This window comes from Schistocerca gregaria, chromosome 1 (genome assembly GCF_023897955.1).
Source record: "Schistocerca gregaria isolate iqSchGreg1 chromosome 1, iqSchGreg1.2, whole genome shotgun sequence".
NCBI classification, from domain to species: domain Eukaryota; kingdom Metazoa; phylum Arthropoda; class Insecta; order Orthoptera; family Acrididae; genus Schistocerca; species Schistocerca gregaria.
Window position 1 is genome coordinate 763633608 of NC_064920.1, and position 22464 is coordinate 763656071.

The 22464-nt window shown below is 43.4% G+C and overlaps 1 protein-coding gene across 2 annotated transcripts in view; it reads right to left on the bottom strand.

Annotated features, from left to right (window-relative positions):
• LOC126268025 (colorectal mutant cancer protein) overlaps nt 1-22464 on the bottom strand; it is a 585914-nt gene that overhangs the window by 496934 nt on the left and 66516 nt on the right. The window contains exon 1 of one of the 2 annotated variants that reach the window (XM_049973454.1): nt 13207-13597. The exons of the other annotated variant lie outside the window; for it this stretch is intronic. Coding sequence (XP_049829411.1) covers nt 13207-13301 — 95 coding nt within the window. The 5' untranslated portion in view covers nt 13302-13597. Of the gene's footprint in view, nt 1-13206; nt 13598-22464 lie in introns of those variants that run through there. 2 annotated transcript variants of the gene reach the window in all.

The window sequence follows — 22464 nt, forward strand, 5'->3', positions numbered from 1 at the left end:
TAGTGTTTGCCAAAGATTTTGTAGCGACACATTCGTATTTGGCTCAGTGCGAGAAGGCGCAAAGATAGTTACAACAGAAAGTTAGTTAAGGGGCATTTACGTCCGTGTATTTGTGCGCCACATATCTCCTTACTGAGCGGTCTGTGTATCTGACTACAACTTACACGTATAGTGAAGGAACTAGCACAGAGTACGGTGACGCTCGTGAAGAAATCCGAAGAACCCGGTCGAATAAAAAAGCGATTCAGCTTCCAAAGGAGGAAAGGAAAATTAGAGTTTAATGCCCAGTCGGCGATGACGTTATTACAGACCAAGTGCACGCTATGGATGGACAAGGATGGGGAACATAATTGGCTGAGCGCTTTTAAAGGAATCCTCATTTGTCTCAAGAGATTGCGGGAAACGTTGAAAAATCTACATCAAAGACGAATTCGGTGCCTTACCATTGCGTCACCTCGCGCGGTGCCGGGCGTGGTGGTCTAGAAGCAGCTTGGCTAGGAGTCTCGTCGAGAGCGGACGTATTGATGCTGAGCTTAAATGAAATGATCGTATTGCATTGATGACCGGAGGTCACCACCTGGGGAAGTTCGGCCGCCGAGTTGCAAGTCTTTTCAATTACACCACATTGGGCGACTTGCGTGTCGATGATGATGAAATAATGATGAGGACAACACAACACTCAGTCACCAAGCGGAGACAATCTCCGACCCGGCTGGGAATCGAACCCGGGTCCACTGCACTAGAGTCAAACGTTCTGACCATACAGCTAAGGAGACGGACGACGGTGGACCGTGCACCGTAGGAACCGCGGCAAGTCTGCCGTATTGGTCGTTGAATACTTGGCTGTTGCACAGCTGTTTTCGTTAATGTGCATTATTTGAAGTTTATCTTCGAACGTGATTATGTAAAGTCCAGTGCACTTGAGTTTCATATTTTTGCTGACGAGAAAGTTAGAATTTCTTTAGATGAGATTATGGGTGTGCACATTTCGCAATTCGCTGTTATCGTTTAAAAGATTTGCTGATTTGCAGGAAAGTAATTTAAGAGACAGGAGGCACAACGGATTTTACACATGCTAACAGCGTACGCACTGATCAGCCAGAACATTATCCATATCTACATAATAACCGGTATGTCCACCTTAGGCACGAATAACTTCGGCGACGCATCGTGGCACGGAAACTTAAACCTAACTAACCTAAGAACATCACACTCATCCATGCCCGCGGCAGGATTCGAACCTGCGACCGTACCAGCAGCGCGGTTCCGCACTGAAGCGCCTAGAACCACTCGGCCACCATGGCCGGCGGCACGGAAGCAATGAGACCTTGGCGCATCACTGGGGAGTGTCGGCGTTACATCTGTACACACGTCACCCAATTTCCGTAAATTCCAGGGAAGCGGCAATGAGCTGTGACGCCAGATACAAACACATCCCAGATGTGTTCAATCGGTTTCAGATCTGGCGAGTTGAGGGGCCAACACATCGACTGGAACTCGCCGCTGTGTTCCAGGAACCACTGCTTTACATTCCTGGCCTTGTGACATGGCGCATTATCTTGTTAAAAAATGACACTGCCCTCGGGAAACACGATAGTCAAGAAGGTGTGTACGTGGTCTGCAACCAGCCGTCGTGGTGCATTTGCACTGGACCCATGGATGCCCACGTGAATGTTCCCCAGAGCATAATGGAGCCGCCATCAGCTTGTCCCTGTCTAGCAGAACATGGCGGAATAGCGCACTCGTATCGGTGTGATGAAGAAGTTGTCGGGATCCATCGCATGTAACGCTCTGCCACTTCGCCAACGTCCAGTGTACGATGGTCACGTGCGCATTTCAGTCGCAGTTCCCCATCTCGTGGTGTTAACGTTGGTCGGCCGGGGTGGCCGAGCGGTTCTAGGCGCTACAGTCTGGAACCGCGCGACCGCTACGGTCGCAGGTTCGAATCCTGCCTCGAGCATGGATGTGTGTGATGTCCTTAGGTTAGTTAGGTTTAAGTAGTTCTAAGTTCTAGGGGACTGATGACCTCAGCAGTTTAGTCCCATAGTGCTCAGAGCCATTTGAACCATTTTTTTTTTTTGTTAACGTTGGCACATGCATATGTGTCGGCTGCAGAGGCCCATCGTTAGAAGTTTTCGGTGCACTATGTTTAAAGACACACCTGTACTCTGCCCAGTATTAAAGTCTGATGTTAGTTCCGCCACAGTTCGCCGCCTGTGCTATTTTACGAGTCTGCCCAGCAGGGGTGGTTGTCTAACCCCACGACGTCTGTACGTGCTTTCACCTTGGTTTCGCCAAGTGTTGAAGACATTCACCACAGCACTCCTCGAACGCCCGACAAGTCATACAGTTTCCGAAATGCTCGTGCCGAGCACAATTTTCCCTCGGTCAAATTCAGGTAGGTCGCGCGCCTTCCCCAGTCTACGTGCACACAGTACGCTCACTGATACTACATACACCGTGCGTGCAGTCATTCCTCGCCAGGTGACGCTACTAGTGCCCGGACGGTTTTATGTCGATATTAGATCGGTGGTCATAATGTTCTGACGGATCAATGTAAGTGAGGTTCATCTAACACATGCTGGTCTAGAGTTGCGCGCCATAGAAGTATTCAGATTCCCGTTTGAATCCCATGTGTTCATGTACGTCAGGATTTAAGTGAACATGGACGAGAAATTTCTGTTTATGGTGGGAAATGTAGATAGCAGACTTTCCTTGCCGGATCTCAACGGAGTAGTCAAGTTAGAATTGATTTACTGCAACACTTTACGTCATTAGTACATCAGACTACCGGGTATCTGTTATCTACGAAGAACATCCGGGGACGTGCGCGATACACAAGTCCACTGGGCGCGTACATGCTGAGTGGTCGAGGTGGCGCGTGGCCCAGGCGCTGTCAGCGCGCCGCTGACTTATCCTCCGCCCGTGTCGACAGACGCCAACCCGCAAACTGAGAGCGTAAAAGTCTCACTCACAGAGAACTTAGAAACGAACGCTGAGACAGTGCTGCCAAAGAAGAGTTACTAAACACAGCCTCCTAAAATTTGCTCACCAAAGAAGACGAAGAAAATATTCCCGAATTCGAATCAAGAACAGCTGCCGACAGGAGTAACGTAGAAGTAGATATTCTCTGAGTAGTGAAGCAACTTAAATCACTTAACAAAAACAAGTCTTCTGGTTCACACTGTATACCAGTTAAGTTCCTCTCAGAGTATGCTGATCAAATAGTTCCATATTTAACAATAATATACAACCTTTCGCTCGACGAAAGATCCGTACCCAAAGACTGGAAAGTTGCACTGGTCACACCAATATTCAAGAAGGTAGTAATCTACTAAATTACAGGCCCATATCATTAACATCGACATGCAGCAGGATTTTGGAAAATGTATAGTGTTCGAACATTATGAATTACCTCGAAGAAAACGGTCTCCTCACACACAGTCAACACGGATTTAGAAAACATAGTTCTTGTGAAACACAACCTCTTTACTCACACTAAGTGTTGAGGGTTATTGGCAAGGGATTTCAGACTGATTCCGTATTTCTAGATTTCCAGAAGGCTTTTGACACTGTACCACACAAGTGACTTAAAGTGAAATTGCGTGCCTGTGGCATGTCGTCTCAGTTCTGTGGCTGGATGCGTGATTTCCTGTCAGAGGTGTCACTGATCGTAGTAATTGAGGGAAAGTCAACGAGTAAAACAGAAATGATTTCTGGCGTTCCCCAAGGTAGTCTTATAGGCCCTCTGCTGTTTTGGAGACAATGTGAGCAGCCTTCTTACGTTGTTTGTAGATGACGCTGTCGTTTATCGATTAGTAACGTCATCAGATCAAAACGAATTAGAAAAACATTTAGAAAAGATATCTGTATGGTGCGAAAATTGGCAAGTCATCTACATGAGCGCTAAAAGAAATCTGTTAAACTTCGGTTACACGATAAGTAAGTCAAATCTAAGGGCCTTAAATTCAGAAAAATACCTAGGAATTACAACTACGAACAATTTAAATTAGAAGGCACACGTAGAAAATGTTGTGGGAAAAGCTAAAAAACGACTGCATTTTATTGACAGAACACTCAGAAAATGTAATAGATCTACTACGGAGACTGCCTCCTCTTTTAGAATACTGCTGCGCGGTGTGGTATCCCTATCAGATAGGTTCAAATGGCTCAGAGCACTATGGGACTCAACTTCTGAGGTCATTAGTCCCTCTAGAACTTAGAACTAGTTAAACCTAACTAACCTAAGGACATCACATACATCCATGCCCGAGGCAGGATTCGAACCTGCGACCGTACCGGTCTCGCGGTTCCAGACTGCAGCGCCTATCAGATAAGATTGACGAAGTACATCGAGGAAGTTCAAAGAAGAGCAGTACGTTTTGTATTATAGCGAAATAGGGGAGAGAGTGTCACTAAAATGATACAGAATTTAGGGTGGACATCATTATAACAAAGGCGTTTTTCGTTGCGGCTGAATCTTCTCACGAAATTTCAATCGCCAACTTTCTCCTCCGAGTGCGAAAATATTTCATTGACACTGACCTACGTAGGGGAGAAACGATCACTCGGAGCTCGCACCGAAAGATATAAGTGTTTGTTTTTTTCCGAGCGCTGTACGACGCTGGAATAATAGAGATTATTATGAAGGTGGTTCGATGAACCCACTGTCAGCCACTAAACTATGATTTGCAGAGTATCCATGTAGGTGTATATGAGTCAGGACATACCGATTACAGTCAACGGAAAATGGAAGCTACAGAAAACACTGAAAGCTGTGAGGCTGTCCTACCGAAATACATACCATACAACAAAATCCAAAGGGAAACGGGCAGCAATGGAACTGAAGATCGTGTTGAAACACTCCGTAAGCATAATAAAAGAAGATGATGTCAATCACCAGCTGAAACTGAGACCCACAAAACGCAAGACAAATCACGCCAAATCAAGTTGATGCACAAATTCGCGACACACCAGAAAGAGAAAGACAACGGAAGCAGTGCCTCTCTCAGGCCAAGTGAAAGAACAAATATCTTGAAGTTCCGCCAGCCAATGGTTACACTGCAAGCAGAAGAAAACATGAGGATAAAACCTTAAGTACACTCGTTCTGGAGACTGAAATGGAAACCGAGGAGGATTGTGTGGCATCGATAACCAAGTGATCACTTCTATGTTGACTGATACCGGGGCAATCTTCACAGAATCAATCCTCCGTCATTGATGGAAACAGAGGAAATCAATAGCATTACTGTATCACTGGAGGACATAACTCCAGTAAGCTTCTGTGCTTTCCTCTCTTGTTAATTTGTATTTTATTTTTCGGGACATTTTTGTGACACACTGAAAAAATTGCACGAGCACCTGATATTTTTCCTGTTAGTGTTATCCTACAAGAAGCCAAACACCTGAAAGCAATATATTTTTTTTAAGTTTCTGCGTACCTACACAAAGAAAAAGTCTATGGATAAATTAGCTAAACGTTTTTAACGAAAATTCTTTCAACAGTGAAAAAGTAAGATATACTGAAGGCGAAAATTTTCGGCGATGTATTTGGCGCTTAGAAACAAACACGATACACAGGGTTAAGCAAAAAGGTACATGTTTTTCTCTAAATATTGTTTCTTATCTTGTGTGTGTGTGTGTGTGTGTGTGTGTGTGTGTGTGTGTGTATTTTCTCGAGCCCAAAAATGCCCATGTTTTAAAACTTTTGGACGGTACTTCTCCATTTCTTTCAGTTCTCAACAGTGTGGAAAATGTACTATACATCTTCTGCCAAGAACTTCCACTATGAATTTTACTTTGGACATTAATAAACTTGTGTTAAAATTTCTAGTTTCTTCATTCTGTTACTATATTTAAAATTTTTGCAACACGAACTGTCCCTAATTACCTGACTTTCACGGTTCGGATCCTAACAGCAGACAGCACTCACAAAATAAAATTTTGGCCCCGTCCTGTAACAATTCGACTTATCGTTATAAAGCGAATCTCTGTGCAGGAATAATGAGACAGTGCCGCTGCAGTACATTCACTCATCACTAGGGATGCTACATGTCGCATGTATTCGTTACTGAGTGACAAGAATTCCACTAGACTCGATGTGTCGTTTCGTTAGTGCCTCAACAGTTTCGTTTCTCGAGTGTGTTCTTCCCTGTGCGCAATTCGTGTCAGACTCTGGCCAAATCAGTAGTTTTCGTATTGCTATAATTCGCTGCCCTCAGCGGACTCTTGAGTACGAGAAGCATTTCATTATTCGCCTTTCCGCACGTTCGTAGCCACTTGGTAACTTTCGTGTTGCTCTAATTTTTTATTCTCAACGAACCAAGTCGACAGTGACAGGAAACACCGAACACATTTTGTAGCACACTCTGTTTTCTTCCTCCGTGTATAATTCACGTTCGACTCTGATTTCTCGCTCCACATGTTACTGTTTCCGTCATCTGGCGTATGGCAAATCGCCCACAGGGATAACTGTGTTTTCATTCGCTCTACCATGTGGCCGGAACACGCCTGCTGCCGTGCCTTACCACGTGTGCCATAAGAACGCCTTTACACCTGGCCTATGCTGCAAACATGCACCGCGTTGCGTTAAGAGCGAGTGCGCGTCAACACAGGAAACAAGTGAGTTTTGTACGATTTTATTCCTTATATTACTCACATAAAAATGGTTCAAATGGCTCTGAGAACTATGGAACTTAACATCAGAGGTCATCAGTCCCCTAGAACTTAGAACTACTTAAATCTGACTAACCTAAAGACCTCACACACATCCATGCCCGAGGCAAGATTCAAACCTGCGACCGTAGCGGTCGCGCGGTTCCAGACTGAAGCGCCTAGAATCGCTCGGCCATACCGGCCGCCACATATTAATCACATACTCTGTGGCCCAAGGTCTCTTAGCCTTCAATATTTGTTCCTTTATCTCCACCTTTATTTACGTGATTTCTTACGTTTATTCCGTTTATCGCTCTTCGCCTTGAAACATATTCTAATTTATTTCCGTAGACAATATTATGGAAATGGAAGAGGATGTAGATGACGATGAAATGGGAGATACGATACTGCGTGAAGAGTTTGACAGATCACTGAAAGACCTGAGTCGAAACAAGGCCCCGGGAGTAGACAACATTCCGTTAGAACTACCGACGGCCTTGGGAGAGCCAGTCATGACAAAACTCTACCAGCTGGTGAGCCAAATGTATGAGACAGGCGAAATACCCTCAGACTTCAAGAAGAATATAATAATTCCAATCCCAAAGAAAGCAGGTGTTGATAGATGTGAGAATTGCCGTACTACCAGTTTAATAAGTCACGGCTGCAAAATACTAACGCGAATTCTTTACACTCGAATGGAAAAACTGGTAGAAGCCGACCTCGGGGAAGATCACTTTGGATTCCGTAGAAATGTTGGAACACATGAGGCAATACTGACCTAACAAATTATCTTACAAGAAAGATTAAGGAAAGGCAAACCTACGTTTCTAGCATTTGTAGACTTAGAGAAAGCTTTAGACAATGTTGACTGGAATACTCTCTTTCAAATTCTAAAGGTAGCAGGGGTAAAATATAGGTATCGAAAGTCTATTTACAATTTCTACACAAACCAAATGGCAGTTATAAGAGTCACGGGGCATGAAAGGGAAGCAGTGGTTGAGAAGGGAGTGAGACAGGGTTGTAGCCTATCCCCAATGTTATTTAATCTGTATATGGAGCAAGCAGTAAAGGAAAGAAAATAAAAATTTGGAGTAGGAATTAAAATCCATGGAGAAGAAATGGAAACTTTGAAGTTCACCGATGACACTGTAATTCTGTCAGAGACAGCAAAGGACTTGGAAGATCAGTTGAAAGGAACGGACAGTGTCTTGAAAGGAGGATATGAGATGAACATCGACAAAAGCAAAACGAGGATAATGGAATGTAGTCGAATTAGGTCGGGTGATGCTGAGGGAATTAGATTAGGAAATGAGACGCTTAAAGTAGTAAAAGAGTTTTGATATTTGAGGAGCAAAATAACTGATGATGGTAGAAGTGGAGAGGACTGGCAATGGCAAGGAAAGCGTTTCTGAAGAAGAGAAATTTGTTGACATCGAGTATAGATTTAAGTGTCAGGAAGTTGTTTCTGGAAGTATCTGTATGGTGTGTAGCAATTTATGGAAGTGAAACATGGACGATAAATAGTTTGAACAAGAAGAGAATAGAAGCTTTCGAAATGTGGTGCTACAGAAGAATGCTGAAGATTAGACGGGTAGATCACGTAACTAACGAGGAGGTATAGAACGGAATTGGGGAGAAGTGGAGTTTGTGGCACAACTTGACAAGAAGAAAGGACCGGCTGGTAGGACATGGTCTGAGGCAGCAAGGGATCACAAATTTAGAATTGTAGGGCAGCGTGGAGGGTAAAAATTGTAGGAGACCAAGAGGTGAATACACTAAGCAGATTCAGAAGAGTGTAGGTTGCAGTAGGTACTGGGAGATGAAGAAGCTTGCACAGGATAGAGTAGCATGGAGAGCTGCATCAAACCAGTCTCAGGACTGAAGACCACAACAACAACAACAACAACAACAACAACAACGTGCCATTTTTGGTGATTGCGGGACGTTCTGTACTCTTGCCAGCGGTCCTCAAGTGTTTTTACCCGGTGGACATGTCCTGTAAAGTTTATTGGGTGACGTGCCTTTTTTTGGGTGGTTCCGGGACTTTCTGTACGCTAGACAATTGTCCTGAGTGTTCTCAGTCGGTGAGTTTGTCTTAGGTTGCACTCTTTTCACAACTCAGATCGTGGTTTCAAAGTCGCTTTAGAGCGGATTCCTGGCTCATAAATTTGTACTAAGGAAACCTGTTTTTCCTCCAGATGTTTGATGATGAATCTGTGACAGTAAAACAGACTAAACAAATATAAAACGATTTTGCAACCAAGGCTACTTATTCTTTCTTGTTTAAAACATATCTCCTACAGATTTTGACTTTCAGCCTGGAGTGCTGTGTAATTAACGATGCAGATTCGAGCAAGTCACACGCACGCGAAATGAAGTTTTTGTGATCAGCCTTGCAGAAGACTTCAAGAGCTAACATTAAGAATGAAGACATCGGAAGAGAGAAGCAAATGCATTTATCAGTGCTTTCGACACTTGAGGAAGTTGGATAACCGCCTACCAGAACAATACTTAGACTTAAATATGCAGGGGAAATATGCTATCGAGCAATTTCAAAACTGCACACTGTTTTCTACGATACCTTTAAAGTTTCGTCCACCGATGGCCGTTGGTACTTGCAAGCAAAGTTTAAGAACTCATATAAAACGATACTCTGTTGCCTTTGGTGAAAAATTTCTGAATAGTACGCATATTTAGCATACACTGAGCAAGGGAGCGTGAGCGTCAGTTACAGGTGTAGCAGTTTCTTTCAATTTTGTGGTGCTGTTATTTCTTGTACAACGAAAATTACTTATAAACGGAAAGTGGATGTCTTGAAGGTGGGTGATACACAAATTTGTCAGCAAGTTCTTATCTGAAGCACTGCAAATGGACTGATCTGTTCTGGGAAGAGGAACTCTGGCTTTGGCTATTGGATGGAGAAACAAATCCAGAAGAAGAAGAACCAAGCAGCTGTTATGCCAGTGAATAATGTGTGATATGATGATTTTTGTCACTGGCCAGAGGATGAGGCAAAATGGAACATGAAGGCTTTGCCCTCAGGAGTATTCGTCTGTGGATCTGTTCTGTGCTTTTTACCGAAAATATATCGTTTCACTACATTTCACATCAAATACTGCAAGATGCAACATTCTTTTCTGCCACAGGAATAACATTGTAGTGTTGATGTTGTAGCGCCCAAGGGCCTTCTGCGACAATATGCAGGGTAAGTCAAAAAGGATTTTACAATTTTGAAATGATATACAAATTTATTGAGAGAACTTGTAAATTCGGTAGATGTGTCAATTTGTAGCAAACAACAAGTTTGATTCACGTAGAGCATCAGTACCACATTCCGCCAGCAGGAGTGCTAGAGTACTGTAGTGTTAAAATGGCTACTTTCACTGGTGCGGTGCGTGCTCGCTGCCTGTTTTGGTTTCATGAAACGAACTCTGCAACAACAGTTTGGCGTAAATTTCCCATCGAATAGGCTAAAGAACCTGCAGGCAGGCCTGAAATTTACTCTTGGCACAAGAACTCTGTTGAGACGAAGTGTTCACTGCAACATGATACATTAGCAGGTCGCCCGCGTGTTGATAAGTATGTCGAACAGGTTAGGGAGAGCTTTGCCCGGAGACCACAAAACTCAACGCGACGTGCCTCTCGTGACACTGGCATTCCAAAAAAAAAAGGATTGTTTGGCGAGTACTGCTTAAACGTTTACACTCGAAATCATGCAGCTTCACAATGGCACATCACATTAGTGATGCAGATAAGCCTGCTCGTGAGGAAATCTGTGCGGAAATGTTGCGTCGGATAGAGGACGAGACATTCCTTAACAATATTGGTTGAAAACAGTCTTAGTTGCAGGTTTAGTTTTTTATTTTTCAACTACGCGTTTCACCTTATTTAGGTATCTTCAGGTTGATCTTAATTTGGCATTTCTTAGAACGATCCTTTAGACAGTGTAGCTTAAGGGCATCGTCGAGTACAACAGGCAAACATCGCCTTCGTTAAACTCAGTAAAAACTTCCTAGATGGACGTTAGTGACACCAAGACCTACATAACGCCTTTCCGTTCACAGGAGCGAGTAATAGAATAAGATGGGGCTCAAGTAGTAAGCATCCCTTAACACAATAATCTTTAACGATGAGTCACCATTTCGTATCAGTGACACGATGAACACCCACAACTGCAGAAAATGGGGTAGCAAAAATTCACATGCATCCCTGGAACTCATTGATGACAACTCCAAAGTTAATGTGTTTTGTGCCCTATCTTCTTCATGGAGAAAACTGTCACTGGTATTGTGTATCTGGAAATGCTTGCATAATTTTTAATCGTATTGATCTATGAAGATGACCGAGATGGCCGGCCGGTGTGGCCGTGCGGTTGTAGGCGCTTCACTCTGGAACCGCGTAACCGCTACGATCGCACGTTCGAATCCTGCCTCGGGCATGGCTGTGTGTGATGTCCTTAGGTTAGTTAGGTTTAAGTAGTTTTAAGTTCTAGGGGGCTGATGACCTTAGAAGTTAAGTCCTATAGTGCTCAGAGCCATTTGAAGCATTTTTCTGACCGAGATGGAATGGTTTATTACCAGCACGACGGTGCGCCTTCTCAGTTCTCAGGAACTTCAAGGTTTCCTCGATAATCGTTTCCCAGGTCGGTGGATTGGCCGTGAAGGGCAAATCGCATGGCCACCTCGCTCCCAAGACTTGACATCAGGGGATTTCTTCCTCTGAGGTTTCATTAAAGACCTTGTGTATGTTCCTCCCCTACAAAACAACTTAGTCAAATTCGAATCTACGCAATGCCGTTCCACAAGTTACGCCCGATTTGTTGCAACGAGTGTGAGAAGAAACTGATTACCGTTGGGATGTTTGCTGCATCACAAACGGTAGTCAGAACAAAGGAAAATTACGCTTGCGACTTATACCTGAAACTTGAGGTTGTCTGCTTAAAAAAGATACGTCTACTGATTCTGTAAGGCATCTCAATCAATTTCTATATGACTCCAAAGTTGTAAAGCCTTTAGGCCCACCCTGTACTTACAGAGAACTTATTGTAATTTGAAAAAAAAGTACCTAAAACTGTTCACATGACTACATCTATCTAATTTAAATACTAATACATGTTCTTCAGAATACTTCCGTGTGTTCCAAATAATGGGTTAAGAATGATCTGAAGGCGGCCGGCCGAAGTGGCCGAGCGGTTCTAGGCGCTACAGTCTTGAACCGCACGACTGCTAAGAACGCAGGTTCGAATCCTGCCTTGGGCATGGATGAGTGTGATGTCCTTAGGTTAGTTAGGTTTAAGTAGTTGTAAGTTCTAGGGGGCTAATGACCTCAGAAGTAAAGTTCCATAGTGCTCAGAGCCATTTGATCTGAAGGCTGGTGAAGACTGGGAAACCGTATCGAGACAAAACTATATGAAGGTAGAGAAAAATAGAGGCAAATTGTTCATAAACACCCTATCGGCCTTGCTAGACCAACAGAAAGATAATGACCGACTACATACGGTACAAAATTGGATTGTTACTTTAACAGTCCTATTTTCCACGAAAGGGACAAGAAATTTGCTCTTGTGATACAGGGGCTGAACAGCAAGCAGCAGGAGCGCGAGGAGTAAGAGTGATTTCAGGTGTGCCGCAGGGGAGTGTCATAGGACCGTTGCTATTCACAATATACATAAATGACCTTATGGATGACATCGGAAGTTCACTGAGGCTTTTTGCAGACGTTGCTGTGGTGTATCGAGAGGTTGTAACAATGGAAAATTGTACTGAAATGCAGGATGCTCTGCAACGAATTGACGCATGGTGCACGGAATGGCAATTGAATCTCAATGTAGACAAGTGTAATGTGATGCGAATACATAGAAAGATAGGTCCCTTATCATTTAGCTACAAAATAGCAGGTCAGCAACTGGAAGCAGTTAAATCCATAAATTATCTGGGAGTACGGATTGGGAGTGATTTAAAATGGAATGATCATATAAAGTTGATAGTCGGTAAAGCAGATGCCAGACTGAGAGTCATTGGAAGAATCCTAAGGAAATGCAATCCGAAAACAAAGGAAGTAGGTTACAGTACGCTTGTTCGCCCACTGCTTGAATACTGCTCAGCAGTGTGGGATCCGTACCAGATAGGGTTGGTAGAAGAGATAGAGAAGATCCAACGGAGAGCAGCGCGCTTCGATACAGGATCATTTAGTAATAGCGAAAGCGTTACGGAGATGATAGATAAATTCCAGTGGAAGACTCTGCAGCAGAGACGCTCAGTAGCTCGGTACAGGCTTTTGTTAAAGCTTCGAGAACATACCTTAACCGAGGAGTCAAGCAGTATATTGCTCCCTCCTGCGTATATCTCGCGAAGAGACCATGAGGATCAAATCAGAGAGATTAGAGCCCACACAGAGGCATACCGACAATCCTTCTTTCCACGAACAATACGAGACTGGAATAGAAGGGAGAACCGATAGAGGTACTGAAGGTACCCTCCGCCGCACACCGTCAGGTGGCTTGCGGAGTATGGATGCAGATGTGGATGCAGGGGTGAGACTGCGCCTACTGACCGTGGGTGGTGGCGGCGCAGGCGTCGCAGCGACCTCCTGTGCAGCGAGCGCGCCTCCCACTGCTTGGGCGTCCTCTTCCTGCCGGAGTCCGCCATCGGCGTCGCTCGCCTGCCAACTGCCCGCAGACGGCCGCTATCCTAGCCCGCCAGCCCTCTCGCCGCCTTATCGCACTCGCAGCGGCGGCCCACTTACAACCGCCTCAGATTATCGCCGCAGAGCGCCGAGGCGTCGACCGGCGGCCCTCAGCACGTCTCCCGGACCTCTGCGTCACACAAGGTTTCCGCCTCGACGATCCGCACTGGCGGCATTTGACCGCGCACGACGCTGTGTACACACGCGGAGAACCGAAACGACTGCGAGCGGCAGTGAGCGCGCGCGAAGCCTCGTGCGACGAGGAAGCGCAGGGGCGACGCCGGCGGCGGCGGGGCACTGCTGGAGGCGGGCAGAAGCAGCGAGATAAAACAAGTGGGGCCGCCGCCGCCGCCGCCGCACGTGTGCGCTCCTACACACATTACGCGCTCTCACACGCACACGCACGAGCTCTGGCTCGCTCCAATTGCTTGTGCGCGACGACAGCTGACGTGGCATCTCTCTCAGCGAACCCCCCCCCCCCCTCCCACCCAGCCTGCACCATATACCACATCTCATTCACTTATACTACACACGACATAGCGTCAGCTTTCCTATCTTTATTACTAAACACCTAAGCCTCTTCCTGCTTCAATGTCCAGGTTGTAGATTGCCTATCTAACGGCTAGGCATTTTAACTGTGCCGTCACAATCCATATTTTCGCTAATCGAATTCGTCACAAATAATCACAATCCATATTTTCGCTAATCTGATTCGTCACAAATAATCATAATTTGAGACCAACAGTGATGTACACACCTACTACACTAGAGGGAAAGATAACCTTTAGTTTTGACTAATAACATAAAGCATCCGCCAGACACAAAAGCAAGTTTTAAATCCAATTGCCGGCCGGAGTAGCCGAGCGGTTCTAGGCGCTTCACTCTGGAACCGCGCGACCGCTACGTCGCAGGTTCGAATCCTGCCTCTGGCATGGGTGTGTGTGATGTCCTTAGGTTAGTTAGCTTTAAGTAGTTCTAAGTTCTAAGGGACTGATGACCTCAGAAATTAAGTCCCATAGTGCTCAGAGACATTTGAACCAAGCCATTTAAATCCAATTGAAAATAATTTCTCCTGAACAACTCCTCCTATTAAATTGATTAATTTCTACTTAAAAGCCGATACCTAGAAAAAATACTTGTTTTTAAGTGTAGTTTGACGACTGGGAGTTAGATGATAATGTTTTTTACAATGTTAACATTAATTATGTATACATATCCTGCAAACTGACCCGTTCCACATCATTTCGCCCGCATCTCGTGGTCGTGCGGTAGCGTTCTCGCTTCCCACGCCCGGGTTCCCGGGTTCGATTCCCGGCGGCGTCAGGGATTTTCTCTGCTTCGTGATGGCTGGCTGTTGTGTGATGTCCTTAGGTTAGTTAGTTTTAAGTAGTTCTAAGTTCTAGGGGACTGATGACCATAGATGTTAAGTTCAAAATGGCTCTGAGCACTATGAGACTCAACTGCTGTGGTCATCATCCCCCTAGAACTTAGAACGACTTTAACCTAACTAACCTAAGGACATCACACACATCAATGACCGAGGCAGGATTGGCACCTGCGACCGTAGCAGTCGCACGGTTCCGGACTGCGCGCCTAGAACCGCGAGACCACCGCGGCCGGCAGATGTTAAGTCCCATAGTGCTCAGAGCCATTTGAACCATTTTTGAACATCATTTCGATAAAAGCATCGTTGAAAAGCTATATTCAACAAGTAACTAACTGACGAACTAACAGCTTCCAAGGACACAAAAAATTTATTTTCGATACTTCAGAAAATTATAGAACGCATTAAAAAATATAACATGCTTCCATAAATTACACACTAAGAGATACAGTCTTATGTTACAGGTTTAAAACCGTATGACAAGTATTGCACTTATAAACTGTGTGTACGAGTATATTTTCAGGCCGCGTAACTGACGGCGCAACAATTACCCAGAACATATTATCCAGCATTTGAAAATCCGAGGACTCAGCGACTTCCAACAAACTTTATCCATAATTTCAAACCTTTACGAAACCTATTCTCGCTGACACTCGTCATTAAATGATGATAAGAAAAAAAAATATCGCTTACTACGCTTTCGCTGTTCATGCAGTAAAGCTTCCGCACATGACATGACCTTTTAATTCATTACTTCTTTACTACTCACTCTACTGGCAACTCACTTTGCGAAAAGGATCTACATGTATCACTGACTACAGCCGCAAAATTACACATCATAAACAGTGAGACGCATTAATAACTAGCTCTTACTGAAAACGGAGTGCAAATTACACAAACTATCCTCATCCAGTGTTTGATAACGGGAGCACATTGTGACTTTCGACAAACTTTAAACATAATTTCAGATCTTTTCTAAACCTCTTCTCCCTAATGTCGAACATGTAAAATATTAATTCATTCGTAAAGTAGTCAAACCTTTGAAGCTATTTTATACGTAGCATTTCGATTCTTGACAGAATCGGGTGTTTATTCATCTTACGTTACAGCCACAATGGTACATTTATCTATGTATAAACACGTTATGGCCTCTGTAAACGGTCCTCAAATTATTTGACAGTGTGCGGCTTCGTTTGGCGAGTTTGCCTAAGACGCATTTCACTTATCTGAGAGCAATTTTGATTCACGTCCGATTTGACAAGATGACGGATCATGTGTGCGTTGATGTTTCGCCGCGCATGTTTAGTAAGAAATAGTTGTTATTGCAAATTATCTGACTGTATCGTGAGTTTCCACATTTCTCGAAACTGCGATCATATATAAAAACAAGAGAGAACTGGCAGTTACCAGATTGGCAGATGTGTTGCGCCTTTCCCAGCCATATATTACGCAGAATGACGTTACGAAGAAAATTAAAATTATACGGACAACATACAAACTGAAATGTAATAAAATGAGACAAATAGAAGCCGATAAACGAAAGTTGATGTCATCGAGTTTTGAGAGTAGGCTAATATTTCTTTTAGTAGCTTGCCATGGGTATTTTTCTCTCTCAATTTCAACCATTCCCTGGATAAGGGTCATATTTTCTTTTTTTTCTTTTTTAAATACAGCGCTAATGCTTCTTCAGGCTCCAGAATTTCGAACAATGTATTCCAGTCAACACACTCAAAAGCTTTATCTAAATCTACAAATGCTGTAAACGAAGGATTGACTTTCTCTCAAATGGCTCTGAGAACTATGGGACTTAACGTCTGAGGTCATCAGTCCCCTAGACTTAGAACTACTTAAACCTAACTAATCTAAGGACACCACACACATCCATTCCCGAAGCAGGATTCGAACCTGCGACCGAAGCGGTCGCGCGGTTCCTGACTGAAGCGCCTAGAACCACTCGGCTACACCGGCCGGCTTGACTTTCTTTAACTCATCTTGTAAGATAAGTCGCAGGGTCTGTGTTGGCTCTTATAAACTGGGGTTAAAATCTCCTTGTATTGGCTTCGTGATAGTAGGAAATCCCTGCACAGTATCTCATGGAAAGACACAGCACGTGGCACAGCTGACTGTGATCGGCCGGTTGGATGGGACATTAAGTTCAGCGATTCCGTTGGTGCTATTCCAGAGTAATAACCTGTATGACGACATCGCCTGATCATACGTAAATACAAAACCATTAATTAGAAAAATTATATTTTTCTCGGTTTTCAAGCGACTGCACTCATCAACTAATCACCACTTACATTAAACACTGCCAGCTTGATCTGGATGAACACGCGAGAGGTATATATTCTGCACAGTATTTATTTCTTTGATATTCGTTATTGTGGAACACAAAATTATTATACGAGTAGACCGCTTTGCTGTTGTACCAAATTATTTCGGTCTGACATCTGATCACGGATAAACAATTCGCCATGCTAATTGATAGCAGCTACTAAAAAAGTTGAATAAAAGTCCAGAATTTCGTCGTCTTGTTCACTCAAAACGATGAAACAACGCATTATTTAGAGGCTCCTACTCCTCTTGTTTCGTCCTGCACCGTTCCTGGACCGTACTGTGTAAAAATATCCGCTTGCCACCGAGCGGTTGCTGCAAATGCCACTGCAATAGCGTCAACCGTTCATCCTTGGTTCTCATTCAACGGAAAACGGCCATTCCGCCTGAAAATTATTTTTAAAACATGCGTGGAACACATATAGTGGCGAACAGAGTGGCGTTAAGGCGCCGTTTATCTGCCTACCAGCTAGCAGTTCCGGTACGAGAGTCAAACACGGTATTGCATTTAAGTGAAACACGATAAAACTCCGGCCTTGGGCTCGACCGGGCCACCGCACTCGCTCACTGCGCTTTCTTACGTGATGGGGTTCTCACTTCTAATGACCCTACAACACACACGATTCCACATGTAACGGCTCGGCTTCTTCTGGAATACCGTGGTAACAACAAAAGTATTCCACTTTCCTCGCTCCGATCGCGACATAAATAACAGAAAATGTCTAATTTGTATTTGTATCACTAAAATGGATTCATCTCGTAAGAACTTTTACGTCGAGGAAGAGTGCAACGGTATATATGATACAAGGGTAAACATCCAAGCTTATCACCGATGCTGAATCATAAGCGTGGTCTTTTAACTGTTCCACAATAGAATATAGTGATCTCAGACGTTAAGTAACTTGAAATATCAAAAATTGCAGAAATAATGAAGCATAGTTAGCAACGAACGAACGTTATACACTAAGGTGACAAAAGTCGTGGGATACATCCTGATACCGTGTCGGAACTCCTTTTGTCCGGTGCAGTACAGCAACTCGACGTGGCATGAGATCAACAGCTTGTTGGAAGACCCCCTGCAGAAATATTGAGCCTTGCTGCCCCTATAGCCGTCTACAATCGCGACAGTGCAGCCGATGCAGAATTTTGTGCTCAAACTGACCTATAAATCACGTAGGGATTCATGCCTGGTGATCTGAGTGGTCAAATCATTCGCTCGAACTGTCCGGAGCGTTCTTCAAACCAATCACGAACAACTGTGACATGGCGCATCGCCATTCCATATTTGTTTGGGAACATCATGAATGACTGAAAATGACCTCCACGTAGCCGTACATTCCAGAGGACCCATTTCATGTAAACACAGCCCACACCACTATGGTGCCACCACCAGCTTACACAGTGCCTTTTTAACAACTTGGGTCCGTGGCTTCGTGGGATCTGCGCCACACTAGAACTCTACCATGAGCTCTTACTAACTGAAACCGGGAACCATATGACCAGGCCACGGTTTTCCCAGACCTCTAGTGTCCAGCCGATATGGTCACGAGCACAGGACGGGCGCTGCAGGCGATGTCGTACTGTTGACAAAGGCATTCGCGTCGGTCGTCTGCTGCCATAGCCCATTAACGCAATACTGGATGTTTGTTAGGCCTGACAACTCCATACAAGCCCGCTGCTCTCGATCGTTAAGTAAAGGCAGTCGGCCATTGCGTCGCCTGTGGTGAGAGGTAATGCCTGAATTTGGTATTCTCGACCCACTCTTTGACACTCTGGATCTCGGAATATTGAATACCATTAATGATTTCCGAAATGGAATGTAACATGAGACTAACTCCAACTACCACTCCGCGTTCAAGGTCTATTAAGGGACTCCTGAAAGGTTCAAAATCATGAAATGTTAAATTTTTACTTTCTTGCAATTTAAAAATCTACGGACTTTCCCCTTTCAACTAATATATAATTTATTCAGTTCAGGAACTACAACAACTTTTAAAATATTTTTGAAATATGTTGTGCATGGGCGTGACCCACCGTGGCGCTGTTACACTGCTATCAAATGTCGTGCTCATGAATCTACATGCTTATCACGCACATTTAAGTGATATGTGAGAAAATAATTGTTACAGAATAAGAGTTGTGGCTAAACTGTGATATTTCAATGTATATCGCTCGCTCGGTTGTCGTGTGTTTCATGGTTATTTACTCTTTTGTAATCCTGATAATATTCGTAGTGAATTCTGTTCATCGAAGTCCCTGTTTTAATGAAAGACAATCATGGGTAAACGTAAAGTGATTAGAAATCCTCTGAAGACTTTTAAGAACAGGAGAAATGTTGGAAAGCCAAAAGGTAGGTGTTATTACTGTAAAAATAAAGACGATAACCATGTGTGTTAACCTAACCTTGCTGGTACACCAGACCATTGCAATGAAGGTCAGAAAGACAGTACTTAGCAGAAGTTTGGTTCACTTAGTGAAAAGTATGAATGTTTTATGGGCGAATCGAATATCTGATATGGCAGTTCTCAACGGAAGTTTTGCAAACCGTGTAAGATGTATTCAGTTTAGTGAAGTCGGTATGGAACTCTACAAAAAATCATGTAGGGCTTGCCAGTGAAATGGAACTGAAGTGTGGTAAGTGTTCGTACAAGACCACCTTTTGGAACAGTGTTGCAGTAACTTCAAATGGTGAAAATGGTAGAAAAATCTATGAACACAACACCAGATTTATTTATGCCTTGCGTGCTACAGCACGTGCAGTTTTCTGTGGCTCTTCCAAATCCCCCAACCATGTTCATGAACCACAACAGATTTATACGGTCTAAAGTCGAAGATGTCTGTATAGAATCTATGAAGAAAGCTGTGAAAGAGGCAGTAATAGAAAACAGTGGTAACAGAGACTTGACTGACGGCGCCTGGCATAAATGGTGACACACATCTCCCCATGGTGTAGTATCCGCCACCTGCATGTATACAGGAAAAGTTTCAGACGTAGCAGTAATATCTAAATATTATAGGTGTCCACAAAAAAAAGGGTACACATCAAAATAATTGCACAGCCAACTTTAATGGCAGTAGTGGAGGAAAAGAAGTGGCTGATGTTGCTAGTATATATACTGTGTTTCAAAATTCTGTTGCGTGTGATAGTATTGAGCACGTACAGAAACGAATGAGATCAAGATTTCGGCGAGGGAAAACTTCGTAAAAAGAAAAAAAAAAAAAACCTCAGTGATGGCAAAGGGTTGGACAGGGCGGGAAAGTTAACTGACAGTGTGATTGACAAAATACAAAACTATTACGGAATGGCTATTAGGCAAAACACAGTCTGTATTTCGGCTTTTTTTTCATACTTTTTCAACCCATGAGAAAGATAGAGAGAGAAAACAGTAGTTGTAAGTACAACAAGGGAATGCTAACTGGTGAAATCTGCACTCATACACATAGTCTATCTGATACGGTAATGGAAGTGATAAAACCTATTTTCAGAGTCTTAGTAGCAACTGAACTGTTGAAAAAGTTTGTTCATGGAAAAACTCAACTGCCGGCCGCGGTGGTCTCGCGGTTCTCGGCGCGCAGTCCGGAACCGTGCGACTGTTACGGTCGCAGGTTCGAATCCTGCCTCGGACATGGATGTGTGATGTCCTTAGGTTAGTTAGGTTTAAGTAGTTCTAAGTTCTAGGGGACTGATGACCGCAGCAGTTGAGTCCCATAGTGCTCAGAGCCATTAGAACCATTATTTTTTTTAACTCAACCCCAATGAAAGTGTAGATATTGTTATATGGTCAACAACCCCCAATACTGCGTTTGCTGGAATAGAAACACTTCACTTTGGTGTGTATGATGCTGTTGCTACCTACAGTATTGTCAACGTTGTAAGGCGCAATGTACTTCGAAATGTGGGAACAAAGATAGGTCTCAACATGGTACGAACGGTGCTTACTTTAGACAAGGAATGTCTTCGGGCTGTAAATAGCCTAGAAACACAAGCCAGAGTAAACAGGAGGAGGACAAAGATGAAGCTGGAGGACCAGTTTGCAGAAGATGATGATAATCCATCCTATGGACCTGGAATGCACTAAAAAATTAATCCAAACTTTGTCACTCGATTCCCAAAAGTTTTATTTTTTCATGCAAATTACATATTTTCTCATGATCTACCACACCAATTTCCTTTAGATTTCCAGGAAATGTTACACAGTCCCTTCTGCGTAACAGCCTTTTCCCAAAAACCTGTATATTGTTGAATTTATAAACAAAAAATGGCAGAAAAGGTAGTGAATTTTCTTCACAATAAAAAAAATTAATCTCTAAAAAACCGAATTCAGATTTTTAAAACTCCCTTTGTTAAGTTGTGGCCAATATTCCAATAAATAACATGTAAAAATTTCAACTTTCTAGCTCAAATTCTTCCTGAGAAAAAATGTAATTTATAAGCGCTATTTTCAAGTTGGAAAGATAGGGCTTTCCGCAGATCCTTAATTCCTGTCCTGCGGCCACAATCGAATCGGAAATCTTCCCGCATAAACCATCTGAGTACACATGACATCTCCGCCAATTCACTGCCCTTTTACACCTTGTGTACGCTATACTATCGCCATGGGTATAATTACATATGGATATCGATATCCCATGACTTTTACCACCTCAGTAAACCAGCAATATCAATTGGTTTTCTCATGCAGTAGTTTGACTTCCTTTGCCCAATATTTCTCTCGCTGCATTGCTCGATAAACAGCACTCACTAATGGAAAGTTTTCATTCTTAATGGTACGACTAAGTACCCATACATTGTACTGATAAAGATCTCCGACATTATCGCACTGTCTTAAAAATTATTGATATGTCATAAACAAAGTACTTTTCAGAAGCATGAATCAATTTTAAAAAGAGCAAAAAATTATTGTGTTTAAACTCGTAGGCAGAGCACATGAAAACACAATAAACAATGAAAACGTCTGTCATATATGTATAAACAGTTAAAGACCACTGTCGAATTTTGGATGTATCAAGACACTCGGAATACAGTCAAATAAAATTTGCTACATTGATCTGATGTAAAAACAAATGTGTTATGTACTGTAAAACATTGCAAATGTAGGTATGTCATAATAGATTTATAGCACTGCTGTAATCTGTGTTCAAATGGCTCTGGGCACTATGGGACTGAACTTCTGAGGTCATCAGTCCCCTAGAACTTAGAACTGCTTAAACCTAACTAACCTAAGGACATCACACACATCCATGCCCGAGGCAGAATTCGAACCTGCGACCGTAGCGCCTAGAAACGCTCGGCCACTCCGGCCGGCGCTGTAATCTGTGTACACAATACGTGTGCACACGTTGTATTTAATTTTTTGTTAGTAACATTGTACCTTCTAATGTAGGAAATGGTTTGAGAATGAACAAAA